The 27,322-nt window shown below is 44.6% G+C and overlaps 1 protein-coding gene across 2 annotated transcripts in view; it reads left to right on the top strand.

Moving 5' to 3' along the window:
* Positions 1–27,322, top strand: part of LOC119396998 (unconventional myosin-VI) — a 195,676-nt gene that overhangs the window by 80,047 nt on the left and 88,307 nt on the right. For both annotated transcript variants that reach the window (XM_037664409.2, XM_037664408.1), the window contains exons 9-14: positions 11–176; positions 14,207–14,450; positions 19,086–19,243; positions 24,798–24,889; positions 24,948–25,020; positions 25,078–25,301. In XM_037664409.2, coding sequence (XP_037520337.1) covers positions 11–176; positions 14,207–14,450; positions 19,086–19,243; positions 24,798–24,889; positions 24,948–25,020; positions 25,078–25,301 — 957 coding nt within the window. The remainder of the gene's footprint in view (positions 1–10; positions 177–14,206; positions 14,451–19,085; positions 19,244–24,797; positions 24,890–24,947; positions 25,021–25,077; positions 25,302–27,322) is intronic.

Genomic DNA, 27,322 nt, shown 5'->3' with positions numbered 1-27,322 from the left:
TTTGATGCAGTACCTGCGCCATGGATGCACCCAGTACTTTTGCTCATCAGAGTCTGAGAAACTGCTCAAGAACAACTCCCGATCCAAGGAACACCAAAGCAAAGGACCGCTGCGTGACCCAGTTATAGATGATGCCAAGGACTTCTCAAACCTCGATCGAGCTCTGCGGCTTATGGGTACGTGTGCCACATTTGAACACAGTGTGACATGAAACAGTGGGGAACCTCATTTTATTTTGCACATTCTAAGCCCACTATGTTAACTCAGCAGCTGTGACACAGTGCTGCTGAGCTGAAGGTCGAGGTGGCACCGCTTCTGCAAATGTGCAGGTTAAAGAGGGTACCGATCCAAGAGTGCACACCTCAAAATGGGTAAGTTTTAACACATAAAACTATGTAATTACAGTCGATCTCGAATATATTAAACCTGGATATATCGAATTATTGGCTATATCGAACAGTTGAGAAATCCCCTTGAATTTCCCATGCAAAAGTATAGGGCTGGTGCACACGTATATCGAACTCCCGCACAGCGAAACGTCCGATATATCGAATGCTGTGCCTCGCCAAACTCCAGGGAGTGCATTTTTCCTAACAAGTGTTGGTCATTTTCAGCCGCGATTTGTCAAGTTCCGACCACTCTTCGTGCGCAGGTGGCGAAAAGGCGGTGTCGTTGGATTACATTGATCTAGTTGATTGCGCAGCGCTTGCGAGTGCACCGGCTTGTTTGATGCACGATCTGTAGGTTGTAATGCGCGTGCATAGTGTTTTTCAAAGGGGCCGATTGCCAAAGGCACCAAAATGAGATGAATGCGGAGATACTTGGCAGCCTCGTCGCAATGTTCGCATTCCCTTCTCTGTTCGTGTACGATGGCATGCGGGCCCGAAAAGCATGGCCTTCGAGATCCGCAACGTCGTGACGTATTTTTGGCGTTTTCGGTTATAAAACACATCTCAGAGGCTACGCTTTTTCTTCCTTCTCGCGCCAAAGCAGCAGCTGCTTGCTACAAAGCTACAAGTGCCATCGCCATCACCAAGATGCCGACGGTCGGGACTTGTTCGTTCGTTGTTTGTGGGCTGCGTCGCTGCGTTGTCTCTTGTGGCTTGAGGATTTGAGTACTTCTCACTTCGTTCTTGACAAATCCTCATTCGGGAGTTGAACTAAACATTGACCCGCTCGTAGCGATAAAATGTTGACTGGTGCTTGGAACGACGTCAAGCAAAGCACGGTCACGAACCGTTTCCTTGCGGGCTTTGGTGCCAGGTGACGACTTTGGGAGCGTCACGACTTCTGACAACGGCGTACGGTGTTTCAGTCAATTTTGCGACTTAGCATTTCAGGGTGCGCTCTCAGACGGAAGTACAGCAAGCGACTTCATCGGTGCAGATGAAATTGTCGCTGTTTATGACTGCATCGATGCCGCGATCAAGGCTGACGTTGCCAGTGTCGCGGAAGCGAACCCATGCGGTTACAGTGCTCCAGAGCTTGCATCGCCGTTCAGCGTCGGTCACCGCTGTTGTGGCCGAAAGTGCTGAATTTGCTTATTTGGAAAGCTTCAATTATATTTAGGATAACTTGATGAACTTGACGGCGCGCAAGAAGCAAGACAAGTTTACGAACTATTTTTGTGCGAAATAAAGTGCGGTAACTTGCAAAAGAAGTTGCCATCTTCTCATTTAACATACTAGTTGTGAGCGAATCGTCATGTTAGCGCTTGTTACGAATTTCGGAAACTGTTTCGAGGCCCTGCAATGCATTAATATAAGCCTCAAGTACGCATATTTTATATTTCGAATTATCAATATATCGAACTATTTCGCGACCCCCTTCGAGTTCGATATATCCGGGATCGACTGTATACCCTGCCACACATGCTCTCGAGTCTTTTGAGCAAAAAGAGTTTTGCCCACAGGGAGCAATATCCTTTCCAGAAGCTAAGGTCACTAAGGTCACCAATTGTTTAAATATTGTTCAGCTTTCGAAGAACAGAAAAAGAGTGTGCAAAATAAAATGAACAATACAGTTTTAATGGCAACTAACTTGTGAGTACAATTACGCTATATTAGAAAGGGAAATATACTTTTTAAAGGCTGCAATGTACAATTAAGTAAATACACCATGATGACGCAATTGAGCACTGGAAAGCAAGTGAACACGAATTCTACTAAGCATTTTGTTGCAAAGCACTCACGGTGACATTGAGCATCAATGGGCAGAAATGGCGTGAAGCACACACTATAAGTGAACGCTGCAGTGACCATTGTACAGTATAACCTCATTACAACAGACCTTCATAGTGAAGAGGATATTGGTCTGTTGTAAAGGGAGTACAGTAGAACCCCGCTGATACGTTTTTGAAGGGACCGTAGGAAATAAACGTAAGAGACGGGAAACGTAAGAGCCGAAAAACAGGAAAAACGGCAAAATATTTAGTGGTACAGAATTTTATTTCAATTCTTACGAGCAGCACGAAAATTGGCGCGCTCAGCCGCGATCTAGTCAATGGATACAAACGCGGAGCTTAGGACGGCCTTATCCGCAGAAATGTAATCAACGTATGTGATTTTTTTAACACCAACAGCTGTAGGCATGAAAGAACTAAGCACACGCAATCACGACCGGCGCGGCGAGTCCGACCGCGAACCGCACGCACGACCATGCGAGCTCCAACCAGCTCGAACTCCTCCCGTTCTCCGACAAATAACGATGATGATGAGTCTACGCCAACGCGATGGCAGAAGTGAATGCCAATCTCGAAGGCCTTGCTTTCGCAAGCAATTACGTCATACACGCCATGTTTGTGCAATGCAAATCTCAGAGGCTATGCTTTTGTCAATAGTAAATGCCAATCTCGAAGGCCTTGCTTTCGCGAGCAGTTACGTCATAGACGCCATCTTTGCAATTTGAATCTCGAAGGCCATGCTTTTGTTTGCATCAATTGAAAGATTCTGTTGCTTGCGCCTCTCATGCGGCTAATATTACGGTCAAACGAGGCCAAGCTGCGTGAAAATGCACCATGGCCGCTCTCTTTGGTAGTCACTCGGTCGGCTCCGGGCGCACTTCGCGACGTATCATACGGGAACGGTCCGACAGTTACGACGTAACAGCGGGGTTCCCAATACATTGTATCCTATGGGAGCTATGCCGGGACCGGCGGAAAACGACGTAACAGCCGGGAAAACGCAGCAGTGAGGAACGTAACAGCGGGGTTCTACTGTACTTAAAATCCAAGTACTGTTACAACAGACTTTTATGTAAACACTGAATGTGTCTGTTATAATCGGAGAGAATTAAGAGTCACAAACATGGTCTTAATCTAAACGGGGGACCAAAAAAAAAAAAAAAGCGATTTCTAAAATCGCATTATCAGTTTCTGTAGCCCTTTTTCTATACGATTCCAAAATATCTTCACTGAAAACTACATACAAGTGCTATAAAAAAAATTTTTGCGTCTGCCGACTTGGCGAAAATTTAAAGAACAAGAACAAAACTGCGTTTTCCAAAATTATAGCTCGGCAGCGGTAGGGTGCCTAGCAACGATGCAACCAGGCACCACCATTTTGGGCTTGTCGTAAAGAGCATTTCTCCGTGTTCAAGTTCTCTGTTTCAGCTAGCTCCTCCATTCAGTAACAACAATGCAAAAAGCACATGTTTTAAGTTCAATTCAAGGCCTCCGATTGGCTGCTTCTGCCGTGATGCTTGCTTCAGGAGCATCGTCTGCTGCTTGTGTGTCGCGAGGCCATGGCTGTCAAAAATTGTGCTACTTAGTGGCACGTTCGCACTCATTCTGTGTTCACGGGTCGACGGTAATTACGCTTTAGTTTGGAAGTTGCAAGCGGAAGCTCAATTCATCAGATTACGAGAGCACGCCGCTCTCGTCGCGAACATCGCAGACGTGCGTAGAACATTGCAGACATGCGACTGTAATAGCGTTGACTCATTGGACCCACTGTTAGAGGTTCTTCTTATCAGCACTTCGGAGCTTATGACGAAGACCACCGTGGGACAACTTTTTGTACTCGCGATCGAGCATGACGTACTTTGAAACATCGGGCACCACGGCCACGTACGTCGCAACCGAGCTTTCTTCTCTATGTCGTGGCTAGGCCTAACTCTGCTCACGGTGCCGATGTACGAGACGAATCCAAACTTTGCGGTCAAGAACATTGTGCTAGCGGACATGCGAAAGCAAAGAACCCGCAACGTCCTTTGTCGCAAGCAACGAATCGCATCGCCCGCTGGGTCCTCAGAACCGCGGACGAGCATTTTGCACATCGGCGGCGGACCCCCCAGCCAAGCTCGCCGCGCAGCGACCACTCGGAGAAGCGGTGGCAGCAGCTAGAAATTTCGCGTGTCAGCGTCCCAAAACGCAACACCAAGCATGCTGTATGCCGATTTCTTGTCACTACAGCTAGGCATAGCTGATCATTGACAGACCAGAGATCGGCAGGCCTTCATTCTTAATCTGTACGTCGATATCCGCGGCGCACTGTTGCTGCCCCGAAAGTATGCTAAGCGATGTTTGAAGTCGGAAGTTATTGAATTTGGGATGTCCGTGGTAGAAAAATCCGCTCTAAAGGAGTCCTGACCACCTTGCTGGCCTGACATTTTAGTCAATTAGTATATCCGAATGTCCGTTGTACCAAAATCCATTGTAAACGAAGCTCAATCAATGGAACAAACATGGAGGTCGGCATAACGCCGCAAATTGGTATGTAGTACCCGAATGTCTGTTGTAAACAGATCCGTTGTAACGAGGTTATACTGTATACGCGGTGCAGTGTCCCCCGTTTTGGTCACTTGGGATGCACAGTGCTCCCGAATTCAAACGTGACGTCAAATATATAGTATGTGTTTAGAGTATGTAGGCCTATGTGTTCGAGTCAAAATTATGCCGATATGGCCCAAACTGAAGGCATTAGAAACGAAAGTATATGCGTTACTTAGCCCTAAATTGTCAGATTTCAATTCATGAGTACTGTACACTGCAGGCACATCGGGCACGCTGAAGCTGACGATCTGCAAAAAATATCACGGTGTTGCAGAAAGAGTCAATAAACTTTGCTTTTTTTATTCAGCCTGTCCTCCCAGTGAGTTAATCTTTCAGTAACGTGCTCGGAAACGGACATACTTCTCGACCTGTAATTTTCCATCACTAGTAATAGTAACAATGACACACGCATGTGCATGTGCGTGCGTGTGTGTGTGTTAACAAACCAGCAGTAGTTCTGAAGACAGTAAATACTGTTTCTCTTTGCTAAGGCGTCTGTTTGGGCATGTTAGTAAAACATAATGGAAACTAAAAGCACACAGGACAAGGACAGAGAAGAGGCTTGAGACATGTGGGTGCTGACTTGCAATATTTTATTTTGAAACAAGCAACCTCTTATATGATGAAAAAACCCGTGACACATCACATGTGCACCGCCCGCAGATACTTCCTACCTTTACCCAAGAAAGATAGCTCCTTCCAAGAAAGAGCACTCGTGTGTCTCAAGCCTCTTCTCTGTCCTCGTCTTGTGTGCTTTTAGTTTCTATTGTTCCTGTATTGTTGTGTTGTATTGTATTTTTATTTATTTTATTTTATTTCAGTATACTGTCAACCCCAAATGGGGTTTTTACAGGAGTGGGTATATTTCGAGAAAAACAGCAAACACACAGAAGTGTTACAGTGAAAATGTACATGAAGACGAAATCGCATAAGTCTGTACAATTCTTACATAGATGTCTTGACAGATAAGTCGCTGATGGCATACATGCTAAACACAGAAATATACATAGGTTACAATATATTCACTGAGGTTACAGCATCGTAGGATTCATCTTATGTTACAGGCATAGGATAAGCGAAAAACAAGCAGGAAACTATTTAGGAATCAATCTGACAATGTCAAGCATCTAAATCGGTGTTGCAATGGACAGCTCGGCGAGTTCTAGAAATTTTTGTACTGTTGTTTGTAACACCGTTGAGGCATCTAGCGCATTCCACTCACGCACGGATAACGGAAAAAAGGAATAAAAGAAAGCGTTGTTGTTGCAAAGAAATTCTTCAAGAGTGAGTGGGTGTTTGTTTCGAGTGATCCTAGACTGACTTATATTGATGTGGTCTGATGCTTTAATCCTAAATGAGTTGTGCAGATAAATCGTGCTGCTTTGCGCTGCACCCTTTCCAGTGTTGATATGCAGGTAGACGTGTATGGGGACCAGACAATGTTCGCATATTCCAATATTGGACGTATAAGGGAAAGATAAGACAGAAGTTTTATCTCGGGGGGTGAGTCTTTCAAGGCACGTTTAAGAAAGAAGAGCTTGTTGATGGCTTTTTTTGCTACATGCTGGACGTGCGTTGTCCAGTTCAAATCGGATGTGATGTAAATACCCAGATAATGGTATATTCGTTAACAGAATGCAGTGTAGTGCTGTCAGGAACCACAAGTGAATTTGAGCAGAATTTTTTTCTTAGTAACTGACATGGAAACGGTTTTTTCTTTGTTAATGTTAATGTTTGTGTAGTGCATTAACGAATTTTTTATTAGTATTGTAATAACAAGAAACTGACTTACTTTATCTTGAACATATCAAACTGATATTCGTTTCAGACAGGATTCATTTGGCAGTGACACATTAGTCGTCTCATAGTTCTCAGAACCAATCTGTATCCAGCGTTAAAGTCGATAAATAAAAGTCAAATAAACGAGGAATAAACATTACTTGACTGTGGCACAAAATACATTTCGTGAAAGAGGAGGAAAGTGAAGCGCCAGCTTCTCTTTTCTTCGCCCCCTTTTTCGTGTAATGTATTTTGCGCCACAGTCAAGCATACCTGAGCAATGTAAGCACCAACTCGCCAAAAAAGAAGTCCTTTTGGAAGGAAATAAACAACGCGTCTGAAGCCGCACAAACGGCAGGAAGATGGAAGCTTGCGATGAAAAAGGCTGTAAACAGCTAGGGGTGGCTACTCGAGCCGACGTTTCGACAGGTGGACTTGTCTTCCAGCCTTGAAGAAGGCAAGTCCACTTGTCAAAACATTGGCTCAAGCACCCACCCCCTGTTTACGGATTTTTTCACTGCAAGTGTGAGGCCACATGAAAACTCTGTTTTTAGTGACAGTAACTACTAATATATAATTGTTGGGGTTTAATATTCCAAAATCGCGATATGATTGTGAGGGACGCCTTTGTGAAAGGCTCCGGAAATTTCGACCACCTAGGGTTCTTTAACGTGCACCTAAAATCAAAGTGCAGTAAACTCCCGTTAAGACGAACTCGTTTAAGACGAATTCTCGCTTATGCCAAACGACACGGGAACGTTTGTTTGGTTTCCCATAGACTCAATGCAAAAAAAGTCTGCTTAAGACGAACTGCCTAACAGGTCTCTTCTGTTACGACGAACTTTTGCAGTGACCAACAATGCCGGCGATTCTGCGCAACGAACATTGCAGTCTTGTTGGGTGGGGCATTCAGGCGAACGAAAGAAAGCAAAAAGAAAAAAAAAAGTGCTTCCTGGCACAAAGACCCGAAGCATATCGTGGGTGACATGGAGGGAGGGCGCGAGATAAGTGGAAAAAGAAGGTGAGCGTGTGAAGCCGGTATCTCTCTCACCCCCAGCCTGTGGATGGGGAAAGTGCTGGCTTTATTAGCAAAAAAAAACAACAAAAAGAGTTGGGGGATTTACTAAGCCATTGCATCCTTTTGTATTGTTCCCCACTGGAGGAGAACAGAAGAGCTTTGGGCTATCTCATCTGCTGAGTACTGAGAGGAGAATGTGAGGGGAGTTGGGGGGCGGGGGGGGGGGGAGCCAAACAAAAGCAACGATGGGAACAAAAATTGTCTGTGCGTTACAATCGCGTACATTTGAGGTGCTAGCAGTCCCGTCAGAGGGGTCAGATGCATTGTCATCACCGTCACACAATGGCGGCCGAGCACGTGTTGTGGTCAGTCCGCATTGTTTCACATGCTTCGTGTCTGTTCCCAGTGAAGTGCAAATTGTGATGCGCCATTTTCATTGTGAAAGTGCACAACAAAGGAAGGTTATTCTGCACACTGAATATAACTGCGTCGTGTCTTTTTCGTGTGCCCGAGGCTTGTGACCGTGAGTAGCACGAACGGAGATCTTCAGCTGTGCGTCGATTGGGAAAAGCTACTACGGGCTGAAAACGGGAAAATATCCAGACCTCGAAGAAAAGCTTGCAGACTTTCTTAAGCAACTCAGCGTATCAGATGGGAAATTAAAGCCTGTAGAACAGGTTTGCAGAAGAAAATGAACTGCCAGGAAAATAAATCTTCCATTCTTTGAAGGAAAATTGTGCTTCTCTCTCCCCCTTTTTTTCATTTTTTTTTCTTTTTCCTAATCGTCAACACAGGAGCGTGTTGCAGTTTTAACGCGAGAGTGTTAAAGGGGAACTCCGGGGATTTTCCGATAGTCACTGATTTCAATTAAACTTTCAAGATATGTTTTGATCGGTACCCTAATAATATGTGCCAAGTTATACAACCCTAACTCATTTAGTTTTTTAGAAAACGAATTTTAAAATTGGTAGCCAATTCTGGAATCAAGCCTTTAAATGCGGGCCACCCTGTGTACGTGACACATCGTTTCTACTCCCTCTTCTACCCCGCCTCACCCAGCAGACGGACGCTGCGCACGCTTTCTTCATCGAGGCGACGACGACGCTAGCACAGTTATTGCTTTTTGTTAGTTGCATGTGGTAAAAACGATGGGTGGAGGCAGGTGCGTTTTACTTCGTGACGTCATCGTCTACCTGGTCTACCCAGCTGAAGCAGCTCCCTATTTCGGTTTCGGTTTTGACACATTGTTGATTGCATATTTAAAATTATTGATGAGTCTCTCAGCAAAATTAACAACCCTAGCTGTTACAAGACTGTTAATACTATTTGAAAACGGCATTATCTCAATATGGTCGAAAATGCACCGGAGTTCCCCTTTAAAGAGCTCTTTTCGCAGAAATTTTGGTATCGGTGTTGGCATCATTGGTTGTGAGCGAAAAATCGAGAAAAATGCAAATAAAATAAATAATAAAAATCTTGGGTTCGAGTGAGAATCGAACGCAGGCCGTCTGCATGGCAAGCAGGTGTTCTACGACAGAGCAGTAATTCCACTCCTGCACCAAATGCACCAAAGTGCACAAAGTTAGATTTACTGCACCATCCTGGTAAAATCAATGTAAATTGCGCCAAACTGTGCCTGAGTCTCAGGTTTGACTGTGTTTATCACCAGCAGTCGCATCGCAGGCACGTCTATGCACTTGAGGCTCAATCTTGAGGCCACCAAACTTCACAGCCACGGACCAAGGATTATTCTGCAAGCGAAACAACGCTCGCGTGCAGTGTTTATAGGACACTGTACTACATGCAGCCGTACTACAGACGTAATGTTTATAGATGCTATAAACGTTGCTCGTGCAAGCGTACCGATTAGGCCACGACGTCATGCACGGTGCTGATGTAGCCTCTCTTGTGTAGCGCTTAAAATCGGGGGTCTCCGGGGTTCTCAGGCCCCCCACCAATATTGCTGAGGGATCTGAGACTCCCCTTGCCAGAATGTAGAGTTGTGTGTTTGCAAAATGTACAGCCTGCCAGGTGCACCATCGTCCAGTGTTTTAAAATGTGTCCATGCAAAAAAGCACGGGCGGTTTGCTCGTCATTACTCGGTGTGGATGGCTTCCTGCTTGATGTGTCTTGCGCTACTAAGATTGGCGCTGAGATTGCCTGTGAGGGCACACTTGAATCTTCCTGCGCAAGTCTCTGTCACACCAGACTGTCAAGGCTGTTCAGAAAAGCTACATTTATCTTTGATGTCATGATTATTATAAAATAGTGGTTTCGCGAACAGTACTGCATATGTTAGAAGCGCCAATGCCTTGTTTCACTTTGAGCTCTTTTACTTCGGATGCCGCCGAGCACCATGGCAGAGCTTGGAGATCGTTTGTTTCAGCTTTGCGTCATAAATTGAGCAAAAGAAAAAAAACACCTTTAAAAATTATATTGCCTGTTTGTATAAAATGATGTGTAAAACAGTCTAATAGCTGTCCTTTCCTTTCTCCCTCTATATTTCTCCTCCATCTTTTCTTGAAGAAATAAAGCCCCGCATTGCATTTAATTAAGACAATATTCAGTAATAAATAAAAAGGATCAATACCATCGACTGAGGAGAAAAGAAACTGCTTTCGCCTTCGAGTCATGCGAATGCATAAGAAGGGGCCGGGTAGCTTTAGCATTGAGGCACTGCTGTATTTTGCAGTATTTCTCTTGCCGCTTTTGCTTATTTAAAATGCAACATTTTATTAACATCAGGAGTATCTGAATGTAAATGCAACTTGCTTCTCCAATGTACTCAAGAATGTACAATTAGCTGCTCCAGGGTGCTCCTAGATGCAATATTACCTGTTCCAAGTGCTCCAATATGGAAACTTTTGCTGCTCCGAAGTGCGCAAAAATGACAATTTTGTTGCTCCAGAAATTGCTCCAAATCAGAAGTCCTGGATAGCATCACTGACAGAACCACGCTATTGCTTGAAACTGCTTCGGAAGAAAAACACTACATGAATTTCATGTAGTGGAAGGGGTCTCCTTAAATGCATGTACATTGCGTGGCAGAAGCATAGAATCACGCCCGGCGTCAAAACATGTGAATTGCACAACGAGTGGATGTTTTAAAGGCCCACCCATTACAAAGCGCTCAGACATACTTATCATCATCATCAGGAAAAGCGTCAACAAAGTGAACAGCTGCATAGGATCGCATCACCTTGCGGACGCGTAGTGGGCCCTTCGCTGATTTGCAAAAGGAAGAATTATGGCGTAGTGGGCACTTGACAACTGTACTTGCAGTAGGCATTCTAGGATTGTTTGAAACGGTCAAAGTTAAGCACACATTCGTTTGTATCCTTACGGCACGGTTGAGGCATGCACCGAGAACTGAAGCCAGGCTAGTAATTGAGAAGGCGACGCGCACGGGGCCCGATTATGCTATCATGACTCCTGAAGGCGAAGCTCAAGATTTCCTCCAAGTTTTTGTTAAAATGTGGTAGCAATATATTCATGAGCATGTTTATTATGAACCCACGGAATCAGATGCTCGTTAGAATCATGTAAATACTCTACTTGAAGTCATAGTTTTTATCAAGTTGAGCCAAATAAATTTTTTCTTCTCATTTCCTCCCCATTGTAAGCCTACTTCATTTTGTGTTTTCAAGTAACATATTTGGATACAGTTGGCTTGTTAGCATGTCTTTCTTTGGGGCACTTCTGATAAGACGAACAAATGACCGTGGTCTCTTCAAGTTTACTTAACGGGAGTCTACTGCACACAGGCCTCAAGCGTTTTTGCCTCAATCGAAAATATAGCCGCAGCAGCCGGGATTCAATCCCACAGCCTGCTGGTCAGCAGTTGAGCACCATAACCACTATACCACTTTGGCATGTTGACAGTAACTACCGTATTTTCCGGTGTATAAGACGCACCTTTTTCTGATATTTTCGCTGGTGCGTCTTATATACGCAAGAAGTCATGCGATTCTGCGAGACCAATATGTAAACGCCAATGCCAGCGATGTGCTTCAAGGTGCTTACAACGCTGCGTAAAACTGGAAACTACTGCTAATCTTATGTGCGCAAGTTTTTTTCCAATGCCGTGCATAATCATGACATAACAGTTCCTCATTTAACAATATTCAAATGCGCCGAACGAAATTAAACACCAATTTAGCTGAACGCAGGCTATACTGCCCGCAAACGTGCTCCGCAGTGAAACTTAAAAGCATGTATCAAGAAACTGCAAATCATCAGAGTAAGGCATCTCACAAGTGAATTCTAGTCCCATCCCTTTTTTTTTTAAACACGTTTAGAATGTCTCACGTCTTCGTACAGCACGTTAATTGTCAATTAAGACCAAATAATCATCTGTATACCTGAACATTGTAGCACCTCTCTACAGTTTGGTTAAACCCTATCACGAGCCGCTATGGCATTAAATGCCATAGCGGCTTGTGAACAAGTAATCATTGAATAAATACGAATTCAGTGTTCCAGCTCACATCGCTCACGAAAGCACGTTTTGACTGCATGTATTGGCACGTAGTATGTGATAACTCGCATGCCTCTTAACTGCTACTTGCGGTATACATCCGCTCGGTAATACCTACACTGACTACATCATTCTTTTCACATTTCATGCGTAGAGATACATGCAGGTGCGTTCAGACATGTGTAGTATTTAGGGTTTAATAATAGTCAACCAGCGGCGACGTGTTTTTTTCGTTTGGTGCTCCCACGGCGCCTACGAGCAGCGAGCGACGGAACAGCCGGTGGGCTTGCCGTACACACTTTTCCTATAGTGCTTTGCACGCCTGCGGGGAGTTCTGGGATTGCTTGAAAAAGGTCTATTGGTTACAAAAAACTCTCGCCCGTGTTTCTGAGGCAAAGCAGCACAAATGTTACCATTGGCTCAAGTGCTGCTTGCCAAAACAGTGTGTGTGTGTGTGTGTGTGTGTGTGTGTGTGTGTGTGTGTGTGTGTGTGTGTGTGTGTGTGTGTGTGTGTGCGTGTGTGTGCGTGCGTGCGCGCGTGCGTGGTGCGTGTGTGTGTGTACTGTGTATACGCGTCTTATTTCCACAAATTTTGGCAATGGGGCTTTTATGTTGCTCTGAAATGACATTGGAAAGAAATAAACAGCAGTCGTGTCTTCTTCACACTGTTATATTTTCGGAAACTGCAGGACCAGGAAAACAGCCCACGTCAAACTTCGGGAGAACTTATATGCAAAAATGGAACAGTGAAGCTAGCAAATGTGAATGCACCTTTCTTGTTTTGCCCTTGTGCATTGGTAAGAGCTTGATGAGGGCTAGTCATTTCATAATTAGCGCAGAGAATAGAGCATTGCGACGAGAACAAGGACAACAAAGGTCTTGTCTTATCGTGTTCATCCCCTTGTTGCTCTCGTTTTCTTCGTGGTGTTTCATCCTCTGCCCAAGTGCAGTTCACCCCAAGAATCGTTTACCAAGAAGCCCAGCTTAAAATGCATTATCAGCGGGGACACGCCCATTTTTGGGTGGTTTTCGTGCCAAACTCCGGTTAGCATGAATTAGTCCATGCTGGTTGTGTCATTCATGAACGCTTTTCTCGTATGCACACACGTTTCGAAGCAAGGTGACTAATTCGACTTTTTTTTTTTTCGGCATTTATTTTGATACCAAGGTTGCAGAAATTCTCGCCATAAATGTTCTGCACGATCATGGTGCCATTTCCTTTCACCGTTATAAAAGCATGGTGCACTAATTTATTTTGGACCTTTCATTTTCTCGACCATCTGGGCATTACCGTCACCAAAAGGGTGGCTCTTTTGACAAACGTGCTCGACACCATCTCCACCGACCCCGCAAGACCACGACCTGCAGTTCAATATAACGCTAAAGCAGCGCAGCGCGAGGTTGGAGTGCAAGCATGCTCATATGAGCACCACGAGCAAGAGCACGCACACTGCTGCTCAGCACAGCACGAGAGAACGCGTGCACGAGCGCCTTGATGAGCGCACGTGTAGCGCAAGCAGAAAACGAGAGGGGGAGAGAGAGAAAGCACGCGCGTGCAGCGAGACGGAATGCACGCAGCAGCAATGTAAAAAAACCGCCGGCAAAGCGCCGTGCGTGACCGCATAACGAGATTTCCGAGATTTTCAGAGAGGCACAGCAGCGCCACCTGGCCCAGGTTTTCTCGTCTATAGCCATATACACCAGCAAGATTGCAAAAGTGCAGTCTTGCTTAGCGCATGCTAATAAATCTGAAGCATGTCGCCCATGCCGGAGCATCGCGCCGTATTCGTCTCCTGTGCGTGCGGTGAGTGGCTTCACTGCGCAGCCGTTGCACATAATGGCGGCACAAGGTGCAACTCTGCTCCCGTAGGGAGCATATACAATAACTCTAAGTTATTACAGACCACGCCCTAGCGGTGAGTAGTGGGATCTGCCCAATTTGTGTGGCACATACCCATTCGTGATGATGATAGTTTTCTGTTAGGCCGCACACACAAATTACAGCTAGCTTAAACAGCTTCACTGTTAAAAACGTGTAATGACAAAAGCAGGTCTGATGAAATTCGCTTATGTATACATTGTAGTTTTGCTATGGCAGTTAGTGCCCTGTTGCTGCCACTAGAGTGCTCCGCCTCTGAGGCTGGGCTTTCTTGACGTGCAGGTCTCACTGACGAGGAGCGACTCAACATCTACGTGGCGGTAGCTGCTGTGTTGCACCTGGGCAATGTCACCTTTGAGGAGAGCCCTGATGACAGCCGCGGGGGCAGCCAGGTGACCCCCGAGTCGGAGCAGTCGCTGCGCGTTGCCGCTGCACTGATGGGTGTCGACCCGGACGAGCTACGCCAAAGTCTGCTGAGTCGTGTCATGCAGACCAGCAAGGGCGGCCTCAAAGGCACTGTGTACATGTGAGCTGGGTTAACAGTCATTGAATTTGTTACCATTGAGCATTGAAGCAATCGGGGCTGAATTCTTCATGAACAGCATAGCAGACACACCTGATGATAAGGCATAACTCCGACACCTCTGAGATGTAGAGCCACCCTGTCTTGCGCTTTGTGAAATTTGCAGAAAGCAATCATGGCAGTGCTTTTCTGGTTTTAGTACCAAACATGGTTTCCTTTTTTTTTGCCTCATTTGACAGGGAAAAAGACATTGCTGCTTGTTTCAGGACATTGCAGAACTCCATGATCAAAAGAAGCTATTCTGGACTCTGAGGAATGGGATAAATTTCCAGTGGAAGCAGTTTGAACTAACAAGCACATTAACTGCAGTGAAACAGTTGCCCACCACACCATATTAACTCTACGAATTTGTGTCGGTGTTTTGCGATTGAACAAATGTTGCGAGACTTCTGTTGAACCAAAGTATAGCAGCAGTTGGAATTCGTGATTTCATACCATGTCTTGCTCAGTTCTTGCAGCACCCCACAAAACAGGTTAACGTTGTTGAGTGACTCAGTATCCCTTTCATCTGGAAAACTGGTGCCACACTACCCTTTCATGAGACAAAGTGATGCCGTGCTGGAAAGGAAAGGGTTACCCAACCAAGGAGCTGCACTGGTCAGAAGCGATCAAACACTCATAGAAGAAACGTAGCCCAATAGTCTTTCTGCAGTCAGAGTTGTATCTATTATTGAAGGTAAACATTAGACGGAAGTCTGTCTGGTTGGGTAAGTAAACTGAGATAACTATTATTTATTCTCCTTACGTTTTTCGTAACTTTGGTTGGAGAATAAATAATAGTTATCTCTGTATCTATTATGTAAAGAAATGTTAGCATCATCAAAACATTATTATGCATCAGCAGTATTTTGGTCCCGAAACCCAGGATTTTTCAGCAGGTACAAGAAGTCAATAACCGAGACATCTGCATTGAACAAAGAATGACACAGCTGTAGGCGAAGACGACAGTGATGCTCATCAAGCTCCAGAAGCTTAGTGAAGAGCCGATGCAACTGAAGACTACGGATGCCTTGGAGCCTCAAGAAAACCGCATCGCTGAAATAAGGGATACGCTGGAGGCCCTTGCAGAGGAACACAGAGGCGGGCCAAAGAACCAAGCAGGATTCGAGCACCTGCAATGAATGAGTATGTACGGCGGAGGAACCAATAATGAAAGTGCAACAGCCATATTGTCCGCTAGCAAGTGCAAGGTGCCTCCAAAACTTGGACTATGGAAGTTCTGCAGCAACCTGTTTGGCTGGCAGCCTTTCTGGGAACAATGCCAACAGGTTGTCCATGAAACCCTTTCAGATATGGACATGTTCCTGTGTACAGCACTGATGCACTTGACTCACGATGTCACTCTCACTTCATTTCACCCACTGTGTGCAGGAAATGCACAAGCAACCTGCAGTGAGTCACTTATCAAACGATAAGCATCTGGGCTACATCAGGGAAAAGTGCTCCACTGCTAGCCACGATGTGGGTGCCAAATATGACAAGGTGCCCTATTTGCGATTCTCTGTCACATCAGATGGCCGTGTGCAATGCCACAATCCCAATAAAGAAAACCAGGCTCCAGAGCCAAAGAAAGTGCTAGCGTTGCACAAAAATAAAGAGGACATGTGACCGAACTGTGCAAGAATTGGTCTATCCGTTGCATAAAAAGTGGCTGCAGTCGCGTTACTCCGCGTTGTGTCTTCTGCTCTGCAATCTGATGAGAAGGCCTCTAAGGAGCTGTATCGCTTCATTGAATTCTGCTCTGCTACAAGTGGCACAAGCAGGGGGGGGACCTTGCAAGGAGCACCTTGTGTGCTGTCTGGCTGGTGGAGGTGTCTGAGGCTCATTAGTCGCTAAGCACCTCTCTCAAGAGCTAAATTTGATGACGAAAGAGGGACCGTTCACCTGTTCGGTGGGGATGCTTACTTTATGAAAAGCAAGTGACATCTCATCCGGGTGTGGCCTATGGTGCATTCGATTCGGGTTTGGAGGGGTAAACAGTGCGTCGGTGATTGTCCTCATCCACACCTCGTCCGTGCGGCTCATGGACGAATAATGCCAACCTGTTTTTCATATGGGCTTCTGGCGGTGGAACGGTGCAGTTTCAGCGGACAAATCAGCAGTGTCTGGCAACCAGTACACTTTTGTTCTGCTCAAGCCGTACGGCTGTCTTCACTGTAAACATCAGTTAATCGCTTGCTGGCATATGGTTCAGTTCACTTCTGGGGCTGTATTCTAAGACCGCCGTTAAGACATCCATCACTTTCAATGCACGCTGATTGATGGGTTGGAGAATAGCGGGTAAGTTGGCGCTTTAATCATTGCACATGCGAGATTGTATGGCAGGCAAAGGGGTGCTGTCGCCGAGAGTGGCTGTCTCAGAATACAGCCCGCGTTTCAACACTGCACTTCAGGTAAGGATGTGAACCAAGATATAAAAACGCAATGTGCAGCAAAGCAATGTGCACAATTAGTACCTGTTATCCACAGAAAAAAAAACTGCCGATGTAGATCAGTGCATCACTGTATCCTCCCTTCGTATGCGGGGCCCCACACATGACAGCAATGAGGCCAGTCTTCAGCAGCTCTCTGTACAGCAGGTTTTTTTTTTTCCAATCCAGCCTTCCCACCAACAATGCTGTTTTCATTGAAACAAATTGCAGTCCTCGTCAGTGCTCGACGCTCGACAAAGCAAGTGTCGTTTTCTGTTGGCCTTCGTGTTGTTGAATACTCTCAAACCGATCTTCTGGCAGCCAGCGCAGATTTGGCGGTCGAAAGTAATCCAGCTCACTGGTGCTGTCGTCCATTAGGACCTCGTCCGTCGTGTGGATGCACCTGCAGGCGGATTATCCGTGGAATCGTCATCCACGTCCACAACAAATCCAGATTCTGTCTGTCGTCTGAATGCACCATTAGGAGCCAACACAGCCGCAAGGAACACCACACCAAAGCTCTCGAGATCATGGGGATCTGCTATGACAAAGTGGTGCTACCGGGTGACGTAGCTCATCTTGCTGGACCAACGGATCTCAAATTGGCAGATGGGACACTTCTACTCATTAAGCTGTCTTTGGGGGGACCTTGCAAGGCCTTGCAAGGTCCAGCTTGTTATCCCTTAGATTGGGAAAACGACTCTTGCATTTCTGTTTAGCAAGGTGAAGTGACAGAGGGAGAAAGGAAGAACGAGCGCCATAGGGGCTCCTGGTACCAGTCAGGATGCCCAGAGAAGAAACATTGCCCAATAGCTTGCCTGCAGTTGTAATTATGTTAATAAACTTCTTGTCGAAGAAACCTCAGCGTCATAAAAGTGTTATTGAACAGCAGCAACAGGAGGATTATAATTAGCGCAGAGCATTGGACCTGTGTTTCTTATGGCTTCATGCATGACATGGTGCAGAGGACTTCACTGGGGTGGCATCATGTCGTGGTCGCTGGATCCCAGCTTCAACAACAACAAAATTTTTTACTGCCAGATTATTTAAATATTTTGCAGTACTTTCTGTGCAAAAAGAATTTTTCATTTACTATATACTTTGCATAAAAGGTTGTATTTTGATATAATGACAGCGACTTTACTGACTTCATTATATTGAGGTTTAACTAGATTTAAAACAAACAGAGAAACTTTTTTTTTTTCTATGTAACCTGTCCTGAAATGTGGATTATTAAAACTGTCGCATTGCATGAAACATTTAACGTGCACCTGAGCTCTTCGTGGCATCTAGCATGCACAAGGTTGCTCCAGACTAGAGTGGCCGCAAATTGAATAACTACCTCTGATTGCTGCACATGAGAGGGCAAGAATCGAGGTAAACCTTGGACCTTGTAAGCAGTGTGAAACAGCCAGTCCAAGGATTAGTCTTGCATTCTTTGTAAAGCTGCTGGCCCTTGAAATTTTATTAGGACCCAACTTATCTAGAGTCAGTTTTTGTGTTGAGCTGTGAAATTTTGCATGTACCACCTAGAAATATTATTGGACATCTACTCAGCCAAAGTTTGCTGCCTTGATGCATCTATTCACTGCTCTCACTTTCGTGGCGGTACTGGCAATGTGTACCTGCTGTAAGACATCCATTAAGGGTGCCATGAAAATGCCATGAAAAGAACTGCCAATCTTAACCATGTAGTCTTCCGGTTCTTTTAGATGGAAAGTTTTTTTATGGGCACCATTGGTGAAATAGTAGTTGTATTTGAGCACATTCAGATCTATTTATTGTCCATTTCTGAATAGCTTGCATGCTGAACAAAATGCATTGCTTGGCTAGTAACTTTTCACGGGAAAGACAGAGGATGTTCCTAGTTTGCATGCACATGTCTGGCAGTACTATATGCTGCCATGTTTGTAGTGCTCCGTGACCTTCCTGCATTGAGAATGGTTTCTGTTGTGTTCATGTATGTGCTGGGCCACACGATTATGCTTCTGAAGCATGGCAAAAGTTGTTGATTCCTTACCCATCTGGTACCAAATGAATGATGATGTAAGCCTTATTTCTCGAGACGCAATCTGGCTGCACCATAAGGCTTCATTCACTGTGCTGCATGCACAGAGTGGCTATGACTGATGCAGTGATGCATGTGTGCTGATGTGATCCCCCCCAGGGTGCCCCTGAAGGCGTATGAAGCAAACAATGCACGTGATGCCTTGGCCAAGGCTGTCTACTCTAAGCTGTTTGACTTGATTGTGCAGCGCATTAACCAGAGCATTCCATTCAGCTCATCATCCCACTACATTGGTGTGCTTGACATTGCTGGATTCGGTAGGCATCATTTTGTTTGCCATTTTCTTTTTTTTTTTTTTTGCCCTTGTATTTTTTGCATAAAGGAACGGTGTAAGATGCACACTCTTTAGGCGAGGACACTCGAAAGATGTGGTCGACCTGATAAAGTAGATATGGCATGCACTTGTCAATCCAGTGAAGGCAGCAGATGTCTATCGATGGCGCTGGCGTTGCCACTGAACACGCCACTTGCTATAGCAGTGGTACCTAAAACCTTTTCTATCTCGAAGTTGCATCGTCCCACCGATAGATATCAGTTGCTGTCACCAGACCAACGAGCATGCACCATTGCTACTTGGTGGTCAAACGTGCCTCGCAAGGGAGCCAAGCAAGGGAGCCAGCTCTTACACCATGCTTAAAGGGACACTAAAAAGAGCAACCTTGATGAGGGACTCTAGTTGGCATCTGCTCGTGCCTTATCAGGGAGCTCTGATCTTTTGTTTTTGCTACATTTACTCGGCCACAAAAAAGCCCCTTGAAATGCCTGGTATCACTACAATGTACTAACAGCCGGCCTGCATATTGAAGCTCGGTGTGTGCAACTGTTGCTTTGATTTTCTCATTTAATAATCTATCCAATGTAGCAAAGATATCGAAAGTGGTGCTTTGAAAGAATATATTCTCAAGTGTTTTTTAGTGTCCCTTTAACTTTTCCCCTTCATTATTCTTAAATGGGGGGCTTTTAATGACATTCAGTAATGTGGTCAGAAGAATGAGGGGTGCAAAGAAAAACAGCACCATTTTAACCAGTCCAGGGCAACGGCACCAAGGTTCTTTTAAAATATTGTCTAGCACAGCAATAGATGGTTAGCTCACGCATATTGGGCCTATGTTCTCAGTGTCAACACGTCAATAGCCAAGCGATGAGGAAGGCAACGATATTTGATGCTGTCAAGATGCACGATAGTGTTAGAAGTTTTTTGCATGAAAACAGCACCCTGCATGTGAGTTGGTATGAATCCAGTGAAAGGTTCTCTTACGTATGTCTCTAGAGGTGCCTGTCAGCCATCTGTGGTAATATTGATGTCCTTTGTATGCATTTTGTATCCTGTGCAGTGGTTTAGCTGCACAGTTGCACCAGTAAAAAATAATATGCACTGTGAACACTTGTGTGGTGACTTGCAGAACATACAACAATACAACAAAGTTGGTGTGAGACCAATTAGCTTCTGCTTTCCACCAGGGTTGAGCTGAATCACCAACATCATGTTTAGGATGACAGGAGGCTAAGCTACTTGGTCATCATAAAAGAAGGCTAGAGAACAGACTACTGTCTGCTGAAAGGGTGCCCTCTCAATTGATAGGTGTCTTGTTCTGTCTGCATGTCATCTTACCTTCTTTTTTGTGGAGATGTTTTCGTGTATTGCCTGATTACAGCTGTATGGGATAATGCGGGGAAAAGTGCAACTGGCATACTGCCAGCTATCTAACTAAGACATTGGACATTTAAAGGGGCCCTGCAACACTTTTTCAGCATAGTCAGAAAACGCTGCCGATCGGTAGTCCGATCGGCAGCGAGAACACGCGAGCCAAACATTATAGCGCAGCACACTGCCTGGGATTTAAAATAAATTCGCAAAGTCAGCTAAAAAGCGCTTCCTCTTCTCTCGACATAAAATTATGCTTACGGCGTCACAGGCTATGGCACGCTCGGTAGTTACTGTGGCCGCCGCGAGAGGCTGCCACTCGCCTGCGCACGCGCGATCGCACTGAAAATATGCCACGTGTTTGAAGAAAAAAAAAAGAAAATGTGCTCAATGTCAGGAGGTGCACGTGACGTACCTTCTTCCCCCGCTTAGCTTCCAGCGCTTTCATCGGGGCGAGAGAAGAGAGAAAGCAATTACAGCGTGCGACAAATCTTAGTAACTCCGCTCGTACTGGACGGATTCTAAAAATTTTTACGGCATTCGATTTGTGAGGCAAAAAGTACCTTTAGTGAAGCCATTCCATGGCTACTTGGAAAAGTGTTGCAGGGCCCCTTTAAGTGTTGTGCTACAGTAGTGCCTAGAATGCTAACTAGTGTGCCTAGCGCCCACTGTTCACAATGGAAGGACATGGCGCCAACTTTTGTTAATGGTTACGGCTGCAGCCTAGGTGTGTGCCAACCGCGCATGTCATCTGCTTTGCACAGCACTTTCGCAGTGGTCTTGGGGACGTATAAGTCTGCCTTTTCGGTATTTTGGCGTTGCCAAGGCTTTGAGTGAATGTACTACTTTTATGTTCGAATGGCTGTCACATTAAGGGCTGTGTGTCAAAATCCACAGTGAGACTTGGGCTGTTCAGCTCCAGCAAAGTATCATGTTCATTGTGTTGTCTGATGCTTTCACAGAATGGCGAGGAAGGATGGCAGAAATTGCAGCTACTTGCTTTTGACAGCAGTTTCATTGAGCTCACAGCAGGACATTGTCCCCACAGATTATACACTATACCTAAAAACAAAGGACTATTGATATGTATGCAAACAAAGAGCTTCCAGCACACAGCTGCACCTGATTGCTTAGCCATACGAGAGTACCAAATCAGATATCCTGCTTGTGCATTCCCATGCACCTTAACATTCTACTGAGAAATTCTGTGCCATACAGGAAGTGCTGACAGGAACAGACTGGGGGGAGGTTCAAGGAGGAGTTGGACAAGGGTGCATTCTTTTACCACACAGAATATTTAGTCGGATACAGCGACCTCGACAACTGGGATCAGACCAAGTCGGAATAGATGCTGACGGTTGCTCTATGTAAGAAATACAGCCTAGAGTAGCATTAGGAAAGGGAGTTATGGGTGTTTCAAGCATTATGAAACCAAACTGCATGTGGTAACAGCCTATGGTAATGGGAGTTGCAGACTTTGCAGAAGTACGAAAGAATAAAGCTGTATAATTTTTAGCCGTGGTGCTGGCATAGAGTTATGGGCTGTCAAACAAACAAACAAACTTCAAAGCAAAGGTAACTTGTTTATCTTGGTCATGCCATGCAAGCTACTGGTTCAGTGGGGAGAAAAATTAATGCTAGCCAAAGTGAAAGATGCATTAGATGGTTGTAGGCCACAGGGAAATGTCTAGATGAGCTTAAAGAACTCGTCTTAAAACACTTCTCACTGATGGTTAATACTCAACTGTGACCAGAAGTTGCTGGCCATTTACTTTGACAGTACAACAATTTTCCGGAAACTAAAAACAATCTCACAAGTGCAGCATTACTAGTTAACGTGAAAAGGAAAAAAATGTTTTCGGTGAAGTAAAATTGAATACAATTAAGCCTCGTTATAACGAAATCGAAGGGGTACCACGGTTTGCTCATTATAACCAATATTTCGTTATAGTCGCAGCAGGCATTTACTGCAAATATTATGCACTGTATTTACCTAAAACAAATAGTGGGTGAAATAGCATCTCACCACACGGCAGTACACAACAAAATAACTGCATTCTGGAGCTAAAAAAGACACCAAGTTTATTTTCGAAAAAGAACATATATATATGTGTGTGTGTTCTATATATATATTGTTATATATATATAACAATGGGTCACCAAAACTCTGCACATGTGTTGCCAAACAACACGAATCCTGTCTTGCCCAACAGATAATTACACTCTTCATCTAGTAGAGTGATTGATGGATGACTTACACAATTTTTGCTGAATCTTATGAAAAGGCTTTGGCTATTTCATGCGTGTGCTGCAATTATATAATATCTGTATGTTATAGTGGTTTTCTTAAGGTAGGGCATACAACGGCAGGATCTGCAATGGGCTGCCAAATGAGACGTGACAGCAGCACCTGAAAGAGTCGACTCATGCTCTCGTAGGCATGCGTTTTGGCGATACCCCATTTGGCCCATGTATTTGCTGCCACATGAGAGTGAAATGACGTATACCACACCAGTAGTGCAAGGTACATATTTGTGCAAATGACTGGAGACACCCTGGCTTCTGGCACAACACTTTATCTACCAAAGAGCACACCTTGCCCACTTTATTATGAGTTGAGAACAGCATGTTTGCACCATCCCGTGAACCAACTTTTTTCAAACTATGCGCAGTTCTGTGTAATGACTCTACTGTAATGACTCCAGAGCCATTTCACTCTGTGAAGTGGATGATAAGCGAAGCTGTTTCGCACAAGGCACAGAGGTGACATGGTGAAGGACAGTTTGGTATGTAAGGCAAGGTTGTTAACGGCCAGGCTGTTAACGTTCAATACGCAGTATTAATGCGAAAGCCCGAGATGCTTTATCAAACACGAAAATTGACCGTAGGCGGCGTCAATCGATTGATGCAAAAAATAATCATGTGATGGCGTCATCATCACGTCATAGATCGTCAAAACTTGTGACGTCATCATGGCGTCATATATCGTGATGTCACGTGATGACGCCATCACGGCATCATTGCTTTACACTGCTTCCGTAATCGGTGCGCCGATCATGGAGCTAGCGCAAAACCAGGTGAGGTGCAGAAAGCTTGTAGACAGGGAGGGGGAGAATCAACCCGTCGATCGAGAAGAAAAATAACCTGGCTTTCGCCTTGGAGTTTTCTTAGGGGAATGCATTAGGGACAGTGTCGCTTTTTGGCATTGAGGCACTGCTGTACATCGCGGTGTTTGTCTACCACGTCTGATGATAACCACATAGATGTATTTAGAGTGTTATTTCATAAAGTGCAATTTTATTGATCTGGTATTCTGTTTATTTGCTAGTGTCGAAAATAATTGCCGAAGAGGTTAATTCAGAACACTCAACTGCATGAGCCCTTATTTTTTCATTAGTGAGTGAAGTATGGAGTTCTCCTGAGATGATTTTTTCCATGAGATTTGCAATGAATCGAAATATTTCTAGCCTTCATAAGAGCCCCATAGTAATATTCCAGTGCTTGAATGTTATTGCAATATGCTTCTGTAGTGAACTCCAGGATGTAAAATTCTCCAGAGTGCTCCCAGATGCAAAATTATCTGCTCCAAAGTGCTCCAAGATGAAAACTTTTGCTGCTCCAAAGTGCTCTGCAACGGAAATTTTGCTGCTCCAAAGATTGCTCCAAATCAGAAGTCCTCGGTAGCATCACTGATAAAGCAACCAAATAAGTACTTCCTCAATAAAGATAGAAGCCACCGTGCAAGTAGTGCTACAATACTAGTTCCTCATAGCCCTTACGTTAATACAACATCCAGCCAAGCTGGTAAGCTTACATTTTAGTGATACACACTGGATAAGCCTTCTGTAGAAGTCTGCCCTGTGCTGCGGGTTAGGCCAACAGCAGCAGCAGCCCGTTTGCCGATGCTGTGAACACACAGTGGGTTACGCAGCGGGCAGTGTCACTGTCATCACCTGCGCTACAATGCTCCAAGTGACAGCCATTGACATTTGTTGCATTTGGTGCCATCCGGAAAACTGCAGTCGCCACACTAGTCAGTATATTCTAGGCACTACAGTTCATTGGTCCTTTTAAAACATGTATGGGGCCACATTTTATTTCTTATAACCTTGATTTAGGTATTCACTGAGGGAAACCTGCAGTATTAATACGTGTTCTGTTTACAGAGTACTTCCAGGTGAACAGCTTTGAGCAGTTTTGCATCAACTACTGCAATGAAAAGCTGCAGCAGTTCTTCAATGAAAGGATCCTCAAAGAGGTGAATTGTTTGATTAAAGTTTATTTTCTCTCTCTCTCACCACAACAAACACTTTCAGGAGCAAGCGTTGTATGAAAGAGAAGGCCTGTCTGTGAAGAAGATTGAGTATGTAGACAACCAGGACTGCATTGGTGAGTGCTCGCGTGGTGTCGTCAGCGGCAGTTGGTATTGGGGTGCTAACATTTCAGACCTGCTCGAGGGCAAGGGCACGGGCATCTTCGACCTGCTGGACGAGGAGAGCAAGCTTCCGCGTTCCAGCCACACCCACTTCACCTCAGTGCTGCACAGCACACATCCCCGACACTTCCGGCTGGCTGTGCCCCGCAAATCCAAGCTCAGGGACCACCGAGAAATCACCGACGACCAAGGGTTTCTCATCAGACACTTTGCAGGGGCCGTATGCTACGAAACGGTATTCGTCCTCTATAGCATTCTCTTTACCTGTGGGGCCCCAGCAGGAGTGGGTACTTCACTGGAAGTAAACAAATCTATAAACATGGGGTCCCACAAACTGATTTTTCATGTTAGCAGATTGTCCTTGTTTTATACTGGCAACCTTTGTCATTGCTCTTTTATGATCGCAACTGCATATGTTGCCTCGCGTGCTTCTTTCTATTTTTGTGTGACAGGGCTGTTACATGTGTAACCTCCTCTACAAGCCTCACCGAAATGTCTGTGAACCTTCCCAATTGTTGCAGACTGTTTTGATAAGATTGCACGCACAACGCAAGTAGTGGAGTTTATTTTGGAACTAATGCGGGCACCAACAATAACGCTGGAACCTTCTGTCCTGCATTTATAAAAGCCAACGCGTTTTACCAACCATCAGATTATTTGACGATCGACAACTGTACTCTCCACTATCGTTGTACTGTTGTGCTACTCGCTTGTACCGTGATTGTTACTTGATTTTCTGGGCACAAGTTTGCCCAATAATGGGTCTTGTCTTTAACAGTCTGACTGTCGCCTTTTTCACTGTCACAACGATGTGACAAATATCCAGTTTCATGGTTGAAGAAGCACTTCCATGTAATAATAATTTCAGGGGTTCTACGTGCCAAAACCACGATATGATTATGAGGTGATAGGGGAGGGCATGACAGAAATAAAAAAGAAACACTGACCAAAATGGTATAATGTCAAAAAAAATAAAAATCGGCAGATCCCATGCCTTGTGGGAATCAGTTTCATGCAAAGCAGTCAACAAGTAGTTCTATGCTGCATTTTTTTGGCTTTGAGTAAATGTAGTACTTGTGTGTGCATCGTGGGCTTACCAGGCACATAGACAACACTGGCGTTTAAAGGGTAACTAATGGTCTGACGTAACGTCAGCACCCACGTTAGAGCACATACATTAGTATTATCGAAATCAAGTTCCACGCTACGGTGTGATGATGTGAATATGATACGTAGCTTTCATTAGCGTATTCCTCTGGGGTCAAGCAACACTTGACTATAGCTTGCTGAATCACAGGAATACAAATGTAATGTTTATTAGACTGCTATAAAAGCAGGCGCCAACACTGGAACCACAATTGATGTTAACCTGACATGTGCCTGTATCATAGGAGTACATCTGTAGTGTTTATTTGTTATAAAATTAGATAGCCAGCACTACAACCACAATTGACGTTGCATTGACATTACACCTGCATAGGGTGTTTTTCCAAAGCAGTTTCTAGATTTGGCGTGGCTCTGTGTTAGAATACCTGACTGCCACACAGAATGCTTGGGTCTGATTCCTGCTGGGATCCCAATTTTTAGTCTTTGCATTCGTCATGTCAACCCTGCTGATGTCAGTTTTTCTTAACGCTCTCGCATTTAACCTTCGAGGGTCAATTTTCTCGCAAAATGCACTCCAAAAATGTGTATTTTGTTTATTGCTGAATTATTCAGGCAATTCTATTTAAGAAACAAATTGTCTAAAATTTTTTTTGCATGACTGTAAAGTGACAAAGAAATCATTTTTGTTGTTGCATACACATAGTTTATTTGTGAGTAACATCAAGCAAAATCCTTAAAAAAAACACTTGTACGATTTTTTATAAATCGTGCATAATAAAAATTATGCATTGTATTAAACATAGCTCACAATTATACAAAAATAAGCACACCAGAGTACTTTTCCGGTAAAAAATGTTCTTGCTCTAACACTAAAAGCTTTTCAGCATGTGATAGTCGAGATGTTGCTCCATCATCATCCGAATCTGAACTCGTAAGTAAATCCTTGTCTGACGAACTGACATCCAGTGAATCAGATTCTGAATCAGCACTTGGAGAATAGTCCACATCGGAAGAAGCGCCACTTGACTCATTAGCAGCAGAGCAACCGGCGCACACTTCTATAGTGTAATCGAACTGTGTGAGTGAATGCACGGAAGAAAATTGTATGGTTGTGCGCCCGTCCGGAAAGCAAAACGAGTGAAAAAGGTA

The sequence above is a fragment of the Rhipicephalus sanguineus genome, chromosome 6 (genome assembly GCF_013339695.2).
Source record: "Rhipicephalus sanguineus isolate Rsan-2018 chromosome 6, BIME_Rsan_1.4, whole genome shotgun sequence".
NCBI lineage: Eukaryota > Metazoa > Arthropoda > Arachnida > Ixodida > Ixodidae > Rhipicephalus > Rhipicephalus sanguineus.
Note: the sequence above shows the minus strand (reverse complement) of the source record. Positions and strands in the feature narration are given on the sequence as shown.